This window comes from Mus caroli, chromosome 6, assembly GCF_900094665.2.
Source record: "Mus caroli chromosome 6, CAROLI_EIJ_v1.1, whole genome shotgun sequence".
Lineage (NCBI taxonomy): Eukaryota > Metazoa > Chordata > Mammalia > Rodentia > Muridae > Mus > Mus caroli.
In genome coordinates, this window is record NC_034575.1 from 59,189,572 (window position 1) to 59,209,980 (window position 20,409).

General features: G+C 44.0%; 1 protein-coding gene across 1 annotated transcript; it reads left to right on the plus strand.

The window, feature by feature from the left end:
• Positions 1-4,267: 4,267 nt before the first annotated feature.
• On the plus strand, positions 4,268-6,380 carry Atoh1 (atonal bHLH transcription factor 1). The gene has a single exon (XM_021165733.1). The coding sequence runs from the start codon at positions 4,464-4,466 to the stop codon at positions 5,517-5,519; it is 1,056 nt and encodes a 351-aa protein (XP_021021392.1). The 5' UTR covers positions 4,268-4,463; the 3' UTR covers positions 5,520-6,380.
• The last annotated feature ends 14,029 nt before the right edge of the window (positions 6,381-20,409 follow it).

Consider the following 20,409-nt stretch of genomic DNA (forward strand, 5'->3'; position numbering starts at 1 on the left):
TCTGTAATTCCTTCCATGGGTATTTTGTTCCCCTTTCTAAGAAGGAATGATGTATCCACACTTTACCCTGATATATCTGTTTCCTATGAGGCTATGCCAGTGCCTGGCAAATACAGAAATGGATGCTCACAGTCATCTATTGGATGGAACACAGGGCCCCCAATGGAGGAGCTAGAGAAAGTACCCACGGAGCTGAAGGGGTCTGCAGCCCTATAGGAGGAACAACAATATGAACTAACCAGTACCCCCAGAGCTTGTGTCTCTAGCTGCATATGTAGCAGAGGATGGCCTAGTCGGCTATCAATGGGAGGAGAGGCCCCTGGTCTTTTGAAGATTCTATGCTCCAGTATAGGGGAATGCCAGGGCCAGGAAGTGGGAGTGGATGGGTTGGGGAGCAGGGAGGAGGGGGAGGGCATAGGGGATTTTCGGAGACAAAACTAGGAAAGGGGATAGCATTTGAAATTTAAATGAAGACAACATCTAATAAATAAATTTTTAAAAAGGAGGTTGATCTCTTATGAAGCCACATGAAGCCACAATGTAACCATCAAAACCAGGAAATGAAACATCAACTATTTCTCTGGTAAGTTTTGCTAGTTTTCCAACAGTGTGGCCTAATAGAGAAGGTTCAGCTTGGACTCGGGCCTCAACTGGGTTATCCTTATCATGTTCCTTCATCCTCTGCTAGCCAGGGAAGGCTGGTGACATTCTATTTTTTACTCTTCACACTTTCAATGCTTATAAGCTTACTACTTCCTACAGTGCACCCCAGTTAGGGTTGGATTAATGTTTTCTCTCAATTGGATTAAGGACAGGCATTTTGGATAAAATCATCTTAGAAACCAGACTCAGCAGCCTAACAAAAGCCAAATAAGTTCATTTTTATCATTACTGGCAATACGAACGTCAGTCATATAATTGAGGCAATATTAAAGTCCTGAAGGATAGGATCAGCTACTTTTTAAAGTACCACATAGCAAGTGGTACTTACCAAACATTCAGTGAACTCATTTATTCTGTCCATAATAATAATTTATAGATCCCATTTTGCAAAAGTTTAGGTAACTTGTCATTAGTCTTCCTTATTTGATACTGAAATTGCCCTGTGTGTTGTTGATAGCTGCTTCAGGCAGACTTTTGTGATCTTTTGTCACGTCTCCATTAGTCTCTGAGCTCTCCCTTATTGTTTGTGTGAGTGTGCGTGTATGTAAGTTTGTGTGTAGGTATGTATGTGGGAATGTGAGTGTGTGTATGAGAGTGTGTGTTTGTGTGAGTGTGTGTGTTTGTGTGTGTATGTGAGTGTGTGTGTATGTGTGAATGTATATGTATGTGTGTGTGTGTGTATGTGCACACTTCCTGTCTTTTTCTGGAAACTTAATCTCCCAAGAATCCTAGATCCTGTTTGGAAACTTCAAGTCTCATTGGCTATGTTCATGGTTGATGTCAGGCTCTGAGAGCGAAAAGACTATACATAGAAATACATTTGGGTGTTCTAATCACACACTTATCTGTATCTATTTATATGTCACTTACCCATGTATATTCAAAACTTTAAATTCAAATAAAAATCTGAAATTTTAACCCAAGCTCTTTGTAAATTTATAAATTTATAACTAGATCTCTGATGTGTTTTTTTCTCAAGAATTCATTTCTCTATCCAATTTTTGTAAGTAATCTGGTATCCACACAGAGCAAAGGCTTCAAGCTGAGCTGCTATTCTACCAGCCAGCACCCATAAATATTCACTCCACTCTGTGTTCTGACACCCCAATCCAAACCTTCCCCGGGGACACTCTGTTCACACTATGCAGGCTGCAGTCCCATGGACACGCTCCAGCCTATATTACTCAGCTAATGGAAAGGAGAAGGGGAAAGGAAAGAGAAACAGATCCGTAGTCAAAACCAAAGAAATATCATCCACTAATTACAGAAATGTACATACAGTCCCTAGAAGTCCTAAAGTAATCCATCTCTTTACACAATAATTGAGATTTGATCTTTAAAAAGAAATTACATTAGCGAGTGTTGTGTAAATCTGATAAATTAAGACCAGTGGCATGAAACGTGTTGCACAAACATTTGTCTATATTCCTTGATCTGTCTGAGCATAAAGAAAAACAAGTATTTGGAAGTTTTGTGGTTAAATTTAAAATGCAAATAAAATACCTGGAGGATAGAAATCCCAGGAATATTTGAGCGCCCTGCACATTTAGTACTGACATCTTGTGGAAAAACTTCTACCTTTCAACTAACTGGTCAGAGAGTCACCAAATGAAGAACAAAGCCTTCATGGCTACCTAACCTTTCCAGGTTCTCACGTTGCCTTTCATACACAAATGATGGTGTTGGGTCCCTCGGTTACTGGAAAGTCTTGCTTTTCAGATTGTGCTTGACAGTTAGTAAAGCTAGGTACAGTGTTGGTTGATTTCAACAATACCCAGACCAGTCTCCGAAAATACAGAAGAATGCTGTACCCGCCAAATAAAGACATTATTACCCTTTCCTTTATTGCCCTCGATGGTTGTCTTTTAGGTTTGGAGGGTACTTCCTTATTTACCTGTCTACCCCCGTCTATTGTTAGAGTATTTATTTCTGCAGAGCTTACACTCTTTAAGAAAAGGGCTCCTCTGATCTTTCTGTTAGTATTGGAAGGCCCGGAACTGTTCTTTATACAGTAGCAAATGGGCACACTGGAAATAGAAAAACAGGTGAAGGCTGACGATAACTTTGAACTCTTCTGTCCTTCTCTATCTTGTTGAGATATAAACACTAGCTTACTCCAGCCGCTGAAATCCTTCGCACAAGGAGCTCCAGATGGCAGGTTGGATCAAGTCCCTGCTAGCGGAACATTTCAACGGCACTGGACCCTGCAAAGACAGGTTCCAGGGAGCTTTCTGCGGTACCATCTGCCGGAAGACGAAAGTCCTCCTAGAGTAGCAACCACCCTGAAAATCGAAAGCACCAGCCACAGTTGCCACCCACTCTGGTGCCCCAGGGACGAAGAAAGCCCAAACTGGAGAGCACTAGGAGCAAGCTGGGGCGTGTCGCGAGCCAGGAAGTTTCTGATTGGCTCTTTGTGATAAACTGCCAGGCGGAGGGCTAAAGAGGTAGGAGGGGAGCGGTTTATAGAGGGAGTGAACACCCTAACTAAACAGAGCGGGACAGGTGGGTTTGACTGTGGTTTCTGGGCGTTTGCGCAAGAAGCCACGCGCACTAGTAAACCGGGGCCTCCCGAGGCAGCAGTTTCAAAATGCCCAGAATCACAAAGAACCCAAGGACCTTTTGCACTAATTCCGGCAGCCTCCTATGGCTCTGCGTTTATGAGTCCTAAACTGTGAGTTTTGAAACTGTTTGCATGATCCCTTGCGATAGCTCAGCCGTAGCGCGATATCCTCTGCGAAGGGCTTTTGCAGACTGAGACCCTAACGGGCTCTAAGAAACACGCTCAAAGGCTCCTGGTGTAATCCCGATTTTGGTATGTCATAACTATACCGCAGCCTTACTTTCCATTAAAAAAAAAAAAAAAAGACTACATAAAAAAAATCCAAGTACTATGTGGACCAAGAGATGCAGACATAGTCAAAATTAAGAAATACGTTCCCAGAAGCGAATGGTTTCCACCTTGTTCTGATTTTTAATTAGACGCCACCTAACACTTCTACAAATTAAATGTGCAATAGGTAAGAGCTATATACACACCTCTCTATATGTATTTCTGTCACATTGCACATGAGCGATTTTACGAGTTTCTTGAGAGCTGTGATCCAGGCTTGGAGGGATCTCAGGCCAGGCGGGCTTCTCTACGTTGGTGCCCTGAAGGCTCTAGGCGCGTCCAGCTTGGACGGGAGCCGCCTACCCTGGGTCTCATCTGAGCTGGGGCTGCTAGGACACCAGCCGGGAGCCCGCTGCTCCCCCCACCCCCACCCCCACCCCCATTCCCCTCACTCTTGTCGCCTGGGAGGTGACACCCTCAGGAGTCGAATTACAGCCCCACAATTAACATATGAATTTCCAGAACTGACTAGAGGGACAAGGGGGATTTTTTTTTTTTTTTTTCCAGAGCCAGAGCTGAACTCCTCGGCACACAGTAACTTTTCACTGGGTGTAAAAACTCTTTGATTGGCTCCTCGCACGCGCCTGCCCGCCCCCTTCTTTGACTGGGCAGACACGCGACTGGCGCAAGGAGGGGGCTGGGAGGGGAGCCGGGGGAGATACACTGGCGCGTGCCGCTTTTTAAAGGGGCGCAGCGCCTTCAGCAACCGGAGAAGCTAAGTTGCACGCGACCTGGTGTGCGATCTCCGAGTGAGAGGGGGAGGGTCAGAGGAGGAAGGAAAAAAAAAAATCAGACCTTGCAGAAGAGACTAGGAAGGTTTTTGTTGTTGTTGTTCGGGGCTTTTCCCCTTCGTTGAACTGGGTTGCCAGCACCTCCTCTAAACACGGCACCTCCGAGCCATTGCAGTGCGATGTCCCGCCTGCTGCATGCAGAAGAGTGGGCTGAGGTAAAAGAGTTGGGGGACCACCATCGCCATCCCCAGCCGCACCACGTCCCGCCGCTGACGCCACAGCCACCTGCTACCCTGCAGGCGAGAGACCATCCCGTCTACCCTGCAGAACTGTCCCTCCTGGATAGCACCGACCCACGCGCCTGGCTGACTCCCACTTTGCAGGGCCTCTGCACGGCACGCGCCGCCCAGTATCTGCTGCATTCTCCCGAGCTGGGTGCCTCCGAGGCCGCGGCGCCCCGGGACGAGGCTGACAGCCAGGGTGAGCTGGTAAGGAGAAGCGGCTGTGGCGGCCTCAGCAAGAGCCCCGGGCCCGTCAAAGTGCGGGAACAGCTGTGCAAGCTGAAGGGCGGGGTTGTAGTGGACGAGCTTGGCTGCAGCCGCCAGCGAGCCCCTTCCAGCAAACAGGTGAATGGGGTACAGAAGCAAAGGCGGCTGGCAGCAAACGCAAGGGAACGGCGCAGGATGCACGGGCTGAACCACGCCTTCGACCAGCTGCGCAACGTTATCCCGTCCTTCAACAACGACAAGAAGCTGTCCAAATACGAGACCCTACAGATGGCCCAGATCTACATCAATGCTCTGTCGGAGTTGCTGCAGACTCCCAGTGTCGGAGAGCAGCCACCGCCGCCCGCAGCTTCCTGCAAAAATGACCACCATCACCTTCGCACCGCCTCCTCCTATGAAGGAGGTGCGGGCGCCTCTGCGGTAGCTGGGGCTCAGCCAGCCCCGGGAGGGGGCCCGAGACCTACCCCGCCCGGGCCTTGCCGGACTCGCTTCTCAGGCCCAGCTTCCTCTGGGGGTTACTCGGTGCAGCTGGACGCTTTACACTTCCCAGCCTTCGAGGACAGGGCCCTAACAGCAATGATGGCACAGAAGGACCTGTCGCCTTCGCTCCCCGGGGGCATCCTGCAGCCTGTACAGGAGGACAGCAGCAAAACATCTCCCAGGTCCCACAGAAGTGACGGAGAGTTTTCCCCCCACTCTCATTACAGTGACTCTGATGAGGCCAGTTAGGAAGGTAACAGCTCCCTGAAAACTGAGACCACCAAATGCCCTTCCTAGCGCGCAGGAAGCCCCGTGACAAATATCCCTGCACCCTTTAATTTTTGGTCTGTGGTGATCGTTGTTAGCAATGACTTAACTTCTTCGGACGGCTGCGGCTCTTCCAATCCCCTTCCTCCTACCTTCTCCTTCCTCTGTATGTAGATACTGTATCATTATATGTACCTTTACGTGGCATCCTTTCATGGTCCATGCTGCCAATATGCTGCTAAAATGTATCTATGCCTCTGGTCTGGGTTTCACTTATTATATACCTTGGGCGTTCATCCCTGTGTGTTGCGCTCACTCACAAATAAGGGAGTTAGTCAATGAAGCTGTTTCCCAACTGCTTGAGACCCGCATTGGGTGCTTTACTGAACACGGACTATTGAGTTGTTAAAATACAGGGGCAGATAAGAGTACCTGTAGAGCTTAGACACCAAGTGTGTCTAGCAGTGTGTCTAGCAGACCCAGAACACACGCACTTCATCACTGGCTGCTGCGCCGCCTTGAAGAAACTCAACTGCCAATGCAGATCAACTTTTGATTTTAAAACCAGCCACTCATAATCATTAAACTCTTTGCAAATGTTTGGTTTTGCAAATGAAAATTAAAAAAAAAAAACCACGTAGTGTCAAAGGCATTTGGTCAGTTTTATTTTGCTTTGTTAACATTAGAAAAGTTATTTATTATTGTGTATTTGGACCCATTTCTACTTAACTGCTTTTTTTTTTACATTTTCTACTCGAGATCATTTTATTTTGATTTAGCAAATCCAGTTGCCATTGCTTTATGTATGTATGCTCTTTTACAAATGATAAAATAAACTCGGAAGAAAAGAAAAAACCCTTTTCGTTGTCACGTGTTCTAGTCCAGTAAAACATTAAAAATAAGTTGTAAGTGGTCTTGTAGAAATGGTGTGATTTGCTGTTTTAAAGAATGTTGCAAATTTAGTATCCTACAGTAACATCGGCTACACGATAAATTGTGAGATGAAATGTACCCAGCTTTGCATTATGGTTTGCCTTTGGGTGGCCAGGATCGTTCAGTGTCCCTACTTCTAGAGTCAACAACCTCCAAGAGAAGCCAGTGCCCTCTGTCTCCATGGCTCTGATCCATGCTGGTTAATATCACTGAGATTCCCTATTTACCTTAAAAAAAAAAAAGATAGCTGAAAACTTTTCAGGTACACTGAACAGCTCATGATTTCTAGGGGAAGAGATCGCTACAAAAAGGGAAGCAGACAATGGAAAAGAACTTGATGGAAAAGATAGATTGGCAACCATTGTTTCAACAGTAAGAAGCTAGAAGCCTTTCCTAATGCTGACGGCCATTGAAGTTTTTTTTTTTTTTCTTTTCAAACTCAATTTCTTCCAACACAAAGCTAGTATTTGCCTTTAATTTTTTCCCCCAGAACAAACCAGTCAAGTACCTTCTAGGTCAGCTGCAGAAACTTAAGTGAGCTCTTACACTCATCCCAGGTGTCTATACGGGGATAGGAATCTATTCTGGGATCTCAGGATCAGAGGTCATAGGAGAGCTAATGCAGAATGTGTAGAGAGTAGAAATCGGAACTTTTACAATGCATCTGATTGGCTAATTTAGGTGTAGTAGTATTCATTAAACTCGAGTGTCCAGAATACTCTCTGAATTTGAGGGGTGAGCTATACGCAAATTCATTGTCTTCTTTGTTGTAACAAATGAGGGTACCCCCACAAAATAAGGGGTGTTAATTTGCTAGTTCTTGTATCCTACTCTGTCATCACCTTAGTATAAGGAATACTTCACAGATTGCAGCTGTAGAAAAAGCGCTGTCCCAGGAAGTGCAGGTTTTCCTCCATTGTGGAAGAATTGCAAAACTCTGCTGACCACTCAGGGTATGGTGACTTTCTGTGGAAGCGTTTCCCGGGAAGTTTAGCAGTTCTCTCAGCCAGCTCTCTGGGAGAAGTTCAGGGTGGCTAGGGACACTTTCCAGGAAAGGAACAATGCACCTGCCCTTAGATAACCCACTAAGACAAGCATTGGGGATCTTTATATTGCTGAAAAGCATAAGAAAAACAAAAAGCCAAACAATTGCTTTGGACACATTTTCATTTCTCTCTTAATAAGCAAGCCAGATAAAAACAGATGAGCAAGACCAGAGGACCAACTCTTATATGCATATTTCATATTATTTGGCTTGGTGTGGTCTTTCCTATGTGTGTGTATCAGGGTGGGGATGTTGGATGGTATTTTTTTTTTTTGTACATGCTGGAAAAATGAGAAAGGAAAGGGTGGGGGGAACCCTTTTCCTCCCAAAGAAATCAACCAAAAATTTAAAATCACCCACTTTGTGTTAACCAACCAGGAAAAAGGTTTCTTCAACATCATTTTGGTTGACTCTGAGAAAATAGAAAGAACACAGGTGACACCCTTCTTCATATCATTTTATAGATAGTGAAATGGCCGCTAATCACACAGTCAGAAAATACCAATGTCCGTGGCTGCACTTGATGTTCCTTATCACCAGATCAGGGAGCCTGCCATAGATTTCTTCTTCAGCAAAATGAATGGTTGGGAGTTGTGTCTGTCTAAGGTCCAGATGGATGTTTGCTGCCGCGGTGAGAACTTCCACTTCACCTCTCTGAATGAGCAAGTCCTGTTCGCCCCTTCTCAGAATAGAAACAATCATACCAGAATTTCAAACTTTAATTCTATTTCAAATTGATGGAAAGGCAACGGGAAATTCTTCTAGCTAATCCCGATGGGAACAAAGTCAGATTATTTTGTGGCAAATTGTGTGTTCAATGTTCAAATTAAAACCTTAACCTCTTTTCTTCATCCCATTTCTTTCCTTTTCTTCTCTCTCTCTCTCTCTCTCTCTCTCTCTCTCTCTCTCTCTCTCTCTCTCTCTCTCTTTCTTTTAATGCTGGCATTTCTTTGAAAGAGATCCACTCCAAGGTCCGGCAATGAAGTTTGCATAACAAACGTTTGGCAGCTCCCTCTCTCACACCCCATTAACAAGCTGTAACATATAGCTGCAGGTTGCTATAATCTCATTAATATTTTGGAAACTTGAATATTGAGTATTTCTGAGCGCTCATTCCCCATATGCCAGACCACTCCTGCCATGCTGACTGGTTCCTTTCTTTCCATTATTAGCAATTAGCTTCTACCTTCCAAAGTCAGATCCAAGTATCTAAGATACTACCAAAGGCATCAACTATGTATGCAAGTTAGGCATGCTTAATATCACCCAAACAAACAAAGAGTCAGCACTTCTTAAAGTAATGAAGATAGATAAATCGGGTTAGTTCTTTGGGACACCGCTGTTGTTTTCCAGAGTTTTTCTATACTTTAAGCAGCTTGTTTTATATTCTGTCTTTGCCCTCAGCCAGCTAACATTTTTATTTGTTGAAGGTTTTGGCTCACCACACTTTTGGAAACTTATTTGATTTCACGGGGAGCTGAAGGAAGATTGTTTTTGGCAACAGGCAAGTTTAACACGTTCTTCATGGGGCATTGCAAATGGCACATCTACCAGAAAGGGAGGGGGAGTAACTTCCTCACGCTGAACCAGCAGGAGACCAGAGCTTTCCTGAGGTCTTCCTATTGATTTTAAAGATTTAAAACTGAGCATCGAAGTTGTAATTTTATTGAAGTTTGTCTTGGAATATAACTCTCCTCTGCTAACTTAAAAGTTCAAGAAAGGAAAGGAACAACCTAGACAGAGTGCTTGCTTGTGAGAGGTGAAGATCGCGGGCAAAGACAGGTGGTCGCAGAAACGTTTGCAGTTCTTTTCTTGAGAAGGCTTAGGACACAGGGTAAGGAGGAGCTAAAATAAAGCCGAGTGTACGTTTAGTCTTCTCTGCACCCCAGGCCTAGTGTCTTCCCCAGGCAAGGAGTCACCCCCTTTGCTTCTGGCTCCTAACTGAAAAAGGCAAAAGGGAGTGGAGAATGGGTTAAATCCCAGGACACAGGGGAGAGGCAGGGGAGGAGAGAAGTCGGAGGAAGATAAAGGAAAGGACAGGAACCAAGAAGCGTGGGGGTAGTTTGCCGTAATGTGAGTGTTTCTTAATTAGAGAGCGGCTGACAATAGAGGGGCTGGCAGAGGCTCCTGGCCCCGGTGCGGAGCGTCTGGAGCGGAGCACGCGCTGTCAGCTGGTGAGCGCACTCGCTTTCAGGCCGCTCCCCGGGGAGCTGAGCGGCCACATTTAACACCGTCGTCACCCTCCCCGGCCTCCTCAACCTCGGCCTCCTCCTCGTAGACAGCCTTGCTCGGCCCCCCACCGGCAGAGTTTACTGAAGCCAGAGCCTCTCGCCGCTCCCCCGCACTCGCCCGGGCCCCTCTGGTCCCCAGCTGCGCAGCGGGAGCCGCCACTGCCCACTGCACCTCCCGGCAACTAACAACCCCGCCAGAAAAGGAGCTTGCTTAAGCCAGAGTCAAGCAAAGCCTAGGGGAGGGGATGAGGGCGGCGACGGCAGCGGGAGAGCGCCGGGGCTCCGGCACCTGAAGCAGTGAACCTCCAAGGATCAGGAAGCCAGCGCATCCCGCGCGGGTGGGGACCAGAAGCGCTCCCTAACAGACGCCTGGCATAGAGCTCCGCCTGCTTGGAGATCCAGTCTCCTTTCCACTTCAAGACAGGATTTCCTCGGTCTGCGCTATTCTCAATCACTTTAAAAATATGGTTAATATTCCGAGTTTAAAGACCAAAGTTTGCGGATGCTGTCATCCACTTGTCAATCACACGCCCCTCAGTCCATCTCTCCTTTGATTTTTAAGAAGAATGAAGGGCACACGGATTTTAGGTCCCTCTACATCATCCAGGGTCAGCTCTGCCTCTTTTGGTCCCAAACAAATCGGTCTTCTGTGTCAAACCTCTAAAGAGGCAGGGCCCACTCTTACAAGTTCGCTCGTTGCACCAAGCCTAGAAGGCAGACCTATATATTACCAAAGGAAAGTACGGAATCTCTTTCAAAACCACGATTCTGATTGTAGAGGGAAGGTATCTGATGAAGGAGGCTAGAAGTCCTGTCTGAGTTGCTGTCCTGGGAACCAGCCCATCCCCTTCCTCTTGAGGGTTGTGGGTGGGGGATCACTGCTTGTTTGGGGCCTGTAGAAAGGCCAGAGCTGGCCCAACTTCCTGCCCTCTACCTACTCTTGGAACTCTAGGATTAGGAGAGCTTCTCCATTCCCTAGGCCCCATCTGACCCAGCAATTAAGGAGCAGACATCATTCTTTGTGTTTTAGGAGAGATCTGGGTCCTAACTGTCATGGCAGGTCTATTCTTTTTCCAAGATGGCAGATGTTTCAGAAAACCAGCTAGCAGATGTTTTTTTCCTGAAAAAAAAAAAAAATTTTTTTTTTAACCCAAGACACATTGACTCAATAGGTGGGGGAAATAACTTGAGTCTGCATTTCCTGGTTCCTGTAGTGAATCGGACACAATCAGACAACTCCTAGAGCACAGACAATCCAGTCTTCAATGGACTCCTTTGACTTGCCTATTTATGACCTGAGCCTAAAAGTTTCCCCTTACCCTATTTACACTTGTTAGTGTCCCCCTACCCACCCCAAAGTGAGAAGCAACCTGGCTTCTTGGATCTCAGGGCTTGGCCTAGCTTTGTGGTTTTCGGGTTATGGGGGCTGGGGCAAGTGTATGCAGGGGTGGTCAGGAGCATAGAGGCATTATTGGTACAGGAGCTACAAAGCACTCGTTCAGCTCTTCACTAACACAAGAGGAATAGGAGAAGGAAGCTAAAGTCATAATCATGGTGCTTGTAAAAGCAAGGAATAAGAGTTTGCTCAGGCTAAACAAACTAAGAGATGAGCAGATCTGTGAGTCAGGGTTACCAGGAAGTCCTCAGCTTAAATAGGTAAACTAAGGTCCCATTGCTTTGTAATAATTACAGTCAGGACATAGAGTCATCCACGTAGATGGGAGGATTAGCCACTATGATAAGTGAGGATACAGTCCCTTGTGTTGACAATGGTAATCAGAAAACACGCAGAGCGCCAGTCTTAATAAAAGGCTAGTGTCTAAGGAAACTGCAATTTGCTTTGGTGATTAGATCTTCTACTTCTAGACCTGAGCAACTGTTTCTTAAGCATGCTTCTTCTCTACTTCCTCTTCTCTTTCAGGTTTGGAAGACTTTAGAATTGGACAATACTCTCAGAACAAACAAGGAAACGTTTTAGCCTTTAGGGAAGGCTGGTATGAGTAGACATTTTCTGTCAGCCATCAGACTGTTTCATTTGCTGATTTGTATGGTCCCAACATATATGCTTCATTGCTTCCTTCCAAGAGAGTTGAGATTTTGAGTGGCTTGAAACCAGTAAAGCCAGCCTTCAGACATCAACCTCAGGCCCAATTGCTTCCATTTGAGCTGAAGAATAATTCATCTTTTCTTTCATGATATGTTTGTTCCAGAGAAATATAATGCCCTCTTTGGGGTTAGCAATGGAATTATCCCTTCCCACTTGATAGACTTAAGGGCACACTGGTTAGGGTAAATTTCCTTTAAAGTTGTATCTTTGCTCCATTCCTTTGACTGACACTGGATATAATTGCTTCTTATGATATTTTGAAATCCATGTTTTACTTCTATAAAAACTGTTTTGACATCTAAAAAACAGCATATAAAATAAGAAATGAGGTCAATGTGCTGAACAACTGACCATGAGGTATCCAGCCCCGACTGACACATGGACAACACAACCTTTTCTGCTTAGGGAACATTTCAAAACTGGGGGTGGGAAGATTGTAAGAGCCAGATAACCAGGAAGCTAGTTTCAAGATTTTGTTTTCTTTATATAACAGGGAAGCTACACCCATAAAGTCACAGCAACCTTGATCCTTAAGCAAGACATGAACAAAGATACCAATGGACATGCCTAAGTAGACTGAGAGAAATCTCATGGGATATCTATCACCCCTAAATAAAAAGCTACAGGCATTCAATAACTGCTGCCCAAAGGAGAATTAACCTTTCCTTGGAATTCACCCCAAACTGATTTTCCAATACCAAGTGGCCAGTCCTTAAAACAACAACATTAAATATAACATACAAGCAACATTAAATGGACTCAGCAGGTTGTACTTATATGCTAATTCATTTATATATGTATATAAGAGTAATGACTTAAAGAAAAAGAGATCATAAATCTGAAAGGGAGGGAAAAATAGGCAGGGTTAGAGGAAGGAGAAAGAGAAATGTAAGAACAGTATATATACACAAAATTTTAAAATAAATTTAAGTAATGGAAAAGAACATGATGAGATATAATATGATGAAGGTAATGGCCCCAAGGCATACCATTTCCAAAACCGTTGCCCATCTACACGTGGGAGGGATAATAAGAAAAATGGGCTGTAAACCTTGATGTTTCTCTTGGAAGAAGAAGTGACTTTGCCTGCTACATTTGTAGCTGCGGGTTTATTCAGTGATAACATGCATTTTTCATTTCCTTGGTTATCTGAGCTATTGGCTTTTTCCCTTCACCTATTCTGCAAATGAACAGTCACCATTGTCTTGGTATTTCTTTGTTCCAAAAGTTCTCCATTTTGTACTACCTCTAGTGGTTGGGTTAGAATAACCCACTAATTTGGATACTTTCATTGTGGGAGCACAGTGCTGAGATGAAAGCATTTGAAAGCAGCTTCTACTTCTGAACAAGTTGCAAGCAGCTGCCTAAGCCTTAGGATCAGGGCATCAGAGTAAGATGTCTTCCTATGGGGCAGTTGCCCTGCACCCACCTTCTTTCCTGCACAGTGGACAGCTCTTCGGGATTTAATTTCATGCCTTTCTGAATTCACACAGATCCCCAGGCTTTCCAGCATCATGGCACCACACCAGTTCCTTGCCTAACAGGGCTCACACTATTGTATGACCTCTTGATAGCTTCTGATTCTAGGGGTTGGAGGGAGGACGAGGATGAGGATAAGCTATTTTCAATTCGGCTTTAATTTGAAAACAGAAAATTCTCAGAGGGTGTTTTTTTTGCTTGTTTGTTTTCCAGAACATTACTTTCCCAATAGTTTCTGAAGTGTATTTCTTTTTATCCTCTACCACATCTATTGTTGGATAGAAGAATGTGGATTTGCCTAGAGCAATGGCATTGGATTTGGTTCAGTGTTCTCTGCTATGCTGTGTACCCTATGTTATCAAGTTGGTCTGAGAGCTAGAGGAAGGGGAAAGAGGAACCCCTACTCAGCCAGAAGTGCTCCTTGGGGAGGGAGGGAGGGAGGGAGGGAGGGAGGGAGTTCTAGAGGTGAAATAGGTGAACTTCAGGAGCCCTTTGTGAAATTCTCTGGAGCTCTTTCCAGAGACCAACAATGCAATATGTAGGTAAGGAGCCTGCCTGCCCTGCCTCTGAGGAATAAAACAGAAAGTATTTTTTCTGAAGTGCATGTTCTTCAAAGCCTCCCTCTCCCACACTCCCCTCTTCCTTACCCTTTCTATTCCTTTTTTCTAAGTACCCCATGATGCAAATGTTTCACAATCATACCGTGGTCCGAGATTTGCTTTCAAATGTCCAGTTCCTTGAGTTGAGAAATCCCTGCCTTCATCAACTTTGCCTCTGGCACAACAGCAGGTGGATAACATCGATGAAATGTTGATCGGTGTCACCAGGGCTGTTGGACCACAGAAGACCTTGTCTTGGTTTTCTTTCATTAAATAGCTTTTTAAACTCTGTGCCAGCAAGTACCGATGTACATAGGCATTGCTATGTAGCCCTGGTTGCCACAAATTTGAGATTGATGGACAGATCCCCAACAGGCTGACAGATAATGAAAGGGACCATGGATAAACCATAAAGACAGGAACATTCAGGCTTCTTCCTCACATTCCTAACCTGAGTCTCCCTTCTAGATGAGCAGTCTAAGCTGGTTAGATGTATTCACAGCCTGTTCTGAGCATGTTCATTAGAAGTCATTGTCCTGTCAGCTCTTCTTTCTTTATCTAAGCCACCCAATCTAAAATGAGGAAGAGGGACCTATACCAGGCCCCAAATTACTTAAAACCTCCCAGTCCTCCAGGGGCAAAAAGAACATTCTGGTTTACAGATAGCCTTTTCTTGTATGAGGAGTCTTTCTTCTGTATACCTTCTCTCCTCTCCTCTCCTCTCCTCTCCTCTCCTCTCCTCTCCTCTCCTCTTCCCCAGCCCTTCATTCTGTTACCTATTGCTGCTACCTATTGTGTCTGGGGTTTCCCCCCTACCTTTTGGTTTGGAATAGAAAACAAAACCTATGAAGATACCCAGATGGTAACAAGATTCTCCTGTCTCAGCCTTTTAAATGCTAGGATTATATGTCTGCACATAGTCCACCAAGGCTAAGCAATGTGCTCTCTACACTGGACCCACACTTAGCACAGTGACTGCTACACCAGGCTAGCCTGTCTTCTTCAGAATGTTCTCAATACCGTTGTCGCCTGACTGACTGCATTTGTCAGTATCTTCTTCCCTCCGAACTTTTACCCTTAGCCAGACGTTACTCATCCTCTTTTATCAATTCCAACTCCCCATCATTTCCCACTAGTTTTCAGTCATCCTATGGTCTTTCAGACCAGATATTTCTCAATCTGTGGGTCACAACCCCTGGGGGTCACATATTAGCTATTTATTTTATGATTTGTAGCAGCAGTGACATTACTTATGAAGTAGGAACAAAAGTTAATTTTATGGTTGATGATCACAACAACATGATGAATTCTACTAAAGGGTTGCAATGTCAGGAAAGTTGAGAACCATTGACCTACACTTTAATGCATTTCTATTGTTTTGCTTTGACGGGGGGGGTGATTTTTCTGTGTTCCCTTCTTTGCCTTGACTGTACTTCTTCCATTCCTCAGGTCTTGCCTTCCCTGCTGGCCCACACATTCCCCATAAGACCTAAATGGCCTTTTCATTGCTAGACCAGCTAGTGATTGCTCCTGGCAAGGGCAAATTATTGTCTAGTAGAGATGTGGAATATGCCAGTGCCTCTTAGAGCAGCACCCCAGGACTGGAGAGGTGAGGTAGAAAGCCTGAGTTAGAAACCAATCTCCTGTCATTGTGAACAGAACACTTTTTCTCCTCTGTTCTTTGTTTTTTTTCCTCCACTCCTCTGACAAAGATACCCAGAATCTTGCTGTACCCTTTAGCTTTCTCTACTTAGTCTCTGGTAATCAGCTGGGGATCCACAGGTCAGCATTGGCCCATCTATTTGATCAAGTGTTAGAGGTCTCTATTTCTTTGTGGTTAGAATTCCTCCCAGGATAGACACCTGCTATAGTAACCTTCATTCAATGTCCATTTATCTGTTGCTGGCATCAGAGCTCACCAACACTGTTCTTCCTCATATTCCAGAGTCAGCCTGCCGGAATACCTCATCCCTGTTCACCTTCACTGCAGTCCAAAGAACTCCACCACTGACCACTAAGGCTCCTCTGGATGTGACTCTGAGTCAGTTCCTAGTATTTTCTATTTCTTGCTTCATGAACTCTTTCAACCCCCCTTTCTTTTCTCATTTAAAGAGTAAACAGATTGCCCCCAAAGATGCTATCTCCAATCAACAAAGTAATTTTGGCCCAACATACCTGTAAACTACATTTGCAGAACAATAGAGGAAATGAAATAAAGGAACTGTGCCCTGGAGTCTGCCCAGGAAACTGATCCCTCCACTGGGCCCTTCTAAATTTTTCAGCAGTCAGCCTGTTCATCCCTACCTGCCAGCATCATTGTTTTCTACCTCTTACACAGGAGAGGCTTCAAATGGTCTCATCACTTGCTCTGAAAGGTAAATCGTGGAAGAGTAAGGAATTCAGTTAAAGTTTGGAGAAAGGCAATGATTTCTGCAGAGGAGAGAGAGCTGCACCTGGGCAATTTCCTAGCTTCTCAATGTGTGCTCAAGTCTAGAGGTATTCACCAGGACAGCTGGCAAACAGGGGGTTAATCATTACAGAAAGTAGTGCATCATAGCTTTCAGTTAGGTTTATACTGAAAGACAGTAAAGATTTATGCTTCAGGACAGGGTAGAACTGTTATTTTCAGAGTGTGATTAATTTCTGAGGGTATGTAGATACATCACAAAGCATCCTTCTCTCCCACTCCAAAAGAGCTGGATTTGGGAATTGTGATTTTGTCACAAGGACCATCTTAGGCTAGATGGAAACTTCTTGGCCTTCTAGAAAATACTAATATCAAGCCATGTGTGGCATCTAACGTCCGTAATCCCAGCATAAGGGAGGCTGAGGCAGGTGATCTCCAGTTTCAGACAGCCTTGGTTTCATAGCAAGATATCTCAAAGAAGTAAAACAAAAGTTGTAACATCTGAGGCTTAAAAGAATATGCGAGTATAGCAATATTTTTTTAAAAAGAAAATTTCTTCTTAAGTTAGGTAACATTATCTGGCTAAATGAGTGTCTCCTTTCTTACAATGTTTTTCAAAGTAGAGTTTTCTTTTCCAGTATTTCTTCTTACTGCTAATCACACTGCAGAGCTACTGATCCTCCTCAGGATGCTCATTTCTTCTTTATATTTGTAGAAAAATAATTCATGGACATAGATAAGGATACACGTGTCCTAAGACTATATATGTCTGGCATCGCATTTTCCAGATAAGGGAAAGTAGGGTTGAAAGAACTTTCTGTCACCAGCCAGTTATTAACAAAAACGGCATTCATGGTGGCTCTGATCATAGGCAGCATCTGAAGCTGCAAGCAGTTTGATCCTGTGATGATTAACTCAAGTCCCACTAGTATCTCATGGAGGCCCATTATCTACAGTCAATATTTTATAGCCTAAGGCAAAACCCTGCTCACTTCCTCTTACAAGGGAGGTGACAGGGTTTTTTTCCCTCTCTTTTATTTTAAGTAGATAAATATGTACTCTACAAATATATTTGATGGAGGAGGGAAGAGGAGCCTAGCATCTGCTGCTGTTCAGACTCCTTGTGTGGTTAATAATTTCTCTAGAATAGTTTTACAGGGTGTAGACTAGATGAAACTAGGACACCTGAGAAACTCAGGTCTGGAAACCTTTTCACCAGTTGTTCATGCAGTGAGTCCACTAGAAAACTCTGAAGGAAATTTGCCTGAAAAGCACAAACGAATTTGAATATAGTCCTCACATCCAAGAGAGTTGATATTTATGGCATAAAACTGTCAGGTATTATTTGTGAATTCAGGCTTTATAGTTTACACAAACAAAACATAGTAATTAAATCAATGTATTATATTCTTTGTGTGTGTTTGCTCCTATGCCCACAGGTGAGTGTGCATGTGCAAGTCTGTGCTTAAGGAGGTTAGAGGTCAACTTTGGATGTCCTTTCTCAGGCTCCAACCATCTTACTTTTTGAGACAAGCTGCTCTACTGGCTTGGAGCCCACCTGTTAGGCTAGGCTGTCCAGCCAATGAGCCCATGGAATAGGCCTGCCTTCCTTCTCCAATGTTGGCCTTCTTAAATACCTGAGGACCCAGGATCTCAGGCTTCCATGGTGAGAACTTTACAACTGAACCATCTCTGCAGCTCCTGGTTGTACTTCTAAAAGAAGCCAGTTTCCTTCTGGGTACTCTTTAGCTTGTAGCTATTCTGATTAAATAAATTACAAAGGAAACCACAGAAGTGGGAAACACACAGTGCAGTGAGTCAGTGCTTTTAAACATAAACTATGGTTCAGAGCATTCATCTCTGAGGTATTTTTTACATTGACAGCATATTTGTCAAGAGTTAGAGATTCTTTCTGAATTGATAGTAATATTCTTTTATGAAAACAGCTGGGACAAGAGATTTAGCTCAATGATAGAAACTGTGTCTATCATGGATGAAGCTCTGCACTCAATCCCAAGCACAATAGATTAATCAATCAATCAATCAATCAAATCAATCAGGTAGTCAATTATTCAGAGCAGTAGATAATAAGTTGTCAATTCTGAGTTTCACTTGCAATTTTCTCACTGTGTTAGTAGAACAAAGAATTTAACTCCTGTGAACCTCTTTAATTATCTATAAAATAAAAGGAACAATTAAACCTGAGCTCCTACTTCACTGGGCTGTTGTAAATGTCATATGTAACACTTAAGGATTATGGTATTTGTGTATCAGTCAGATGTTTGTTCTAATACCAAATAAGTGCAAAATCTCAGTAACCCAAGAAACAGAGGTTTGGCTTCCAGTTTTCATCTGCACCTGGAGCTGATCCTGTGCCATAACACTCCTTATCCAAATACTGCAGGGAGAGAGCAGGACTCCCAGGAGTGCTGATTCACCTGTGAGCAAGGTAAGACCACCACTTCTGCTCAAATTCCTGGCCCAAGAGACACCTGCCCTGAGCCATCAGGAAAGAGGAATCAAGGAACATCTGGGGATAGGGTCCTTCCAGTTTCCCTCTGCACCCTTGAGCTGACCCTGTGCCACAGCTGTCCATACCCAAATTCCTCCCAGGGAGAACTGGTCTCCTAGGAAAACTGACACACAGGAGGGAAAATCCACACTCAGAGACAGCAAGACCAGCTAACACCAGAGATAGCCAGATGGCAAAAGACAAGGGCAAGAACATAAGCAACAGAAACCAAGGCTACTTAGCATCATCAGAACCCAGTTCTCCTACCACACTGAGCCCTGGATACCCCAACACACCAGAAAAACAAGACTCTGATTTAAAATCACATCTCATGAAGATGATAGAGGACTTTAAGAAGGACATAAATAACTCTCTTAAAGAAATACAAGAGAACACTGGTAAACAGCTTCGAGCCATTAAAGAGGAAACACACACACACATACACACACACACCCTTAAAGAGAGCTGGGCGTGGTGGTGCACACCTTTAATCCCAGCACTCAAGAGGCAGAGGCAGGTGGATTTCTGAGTTCAAGGCCACCCTGGTCTACAGAGTGAGTTCCAGGACAGCCAGGGATATACAGAGAAACCCTGTCTCGACCCCCCCCCCAAAAAAAAAATCCCTTAAAGAATTGCAGGAAACCACAACCTAACAGGTGAAGGAATTGAATAAAATCATCCAAGATCTAAAAATGGAAACAATAAAGAAATCACAAATAATCCCATGCATCCTATCAGATCACCATGGACTAAGGCTGGTCTTCAATAGCAACAAAAACAACAGAAAACTCCCATATACATGAAAGGTGAACAATGCCCTACTCAGTGATAACTTGGTCAAGAAGAAATAAAGAAATCTAAGAATGTTTAAAATTTAATGAAAATGAAGGCACAACATACCCAATCTTATGGGATACAATGAAAGTCATGCTAATATGAAAACTCAGCTCTGAGTGCCTCCACAAAGAAACTGGAGAGAGCATACACTAGCAGTTTGACAGCACATCTGAAAGCTCTAGAACAAAAAGAAGCAACAGAGCCAAAAGGAGTAGATAGCAGGAAATTATCAGGGCTGAAATCAACCAAGTAGAAACAAAAAGAACTATACAAAGAGTCAACCAAACCAGGAGCTGGTTCTTTGATAAAATAAACAAGACTAATCAGAGAACACAGAGACAGTATCCAAATTAACAAAATCAGAAATGAAAAGGGAGACATAACAACAGAAAGCTCAAAAATTCATCAGGTCCTACTACAAAAGCCTATATTCAACACAACTGGAAAATCTGGATTAAATGGACAAGTTTCTAGACAGATACTAGGTGCCAAAGCTAAATCAAGATCAGATAAATCATTTAAACAGTCCCATAGCCCATAAAGAATTAGAAGTAGTCATTAAAAGTCTCCCAACTAAAAAAAAACAAAACAAAAAAAAAAAAAACACAAAAAACCCAGGACCAGATGGTTTTTTTTTTTAATATTTTTATTACATATTTTCCTCAATTACATTTCCAATACTATCCCAAAAGTCCCCCATAGCGCCCCCCACTTCCCTACCC

Bases quoted from the DNA above. Each gene is read 5' to 3' on its own strand.
- Atoh1 (XM_021165733.1), top strand. From the start codon at position 4,464: ATGTCCCGCCTGCTGCATGCAGAAGAGTGGGCTGAGGTAAAAGAGTTG.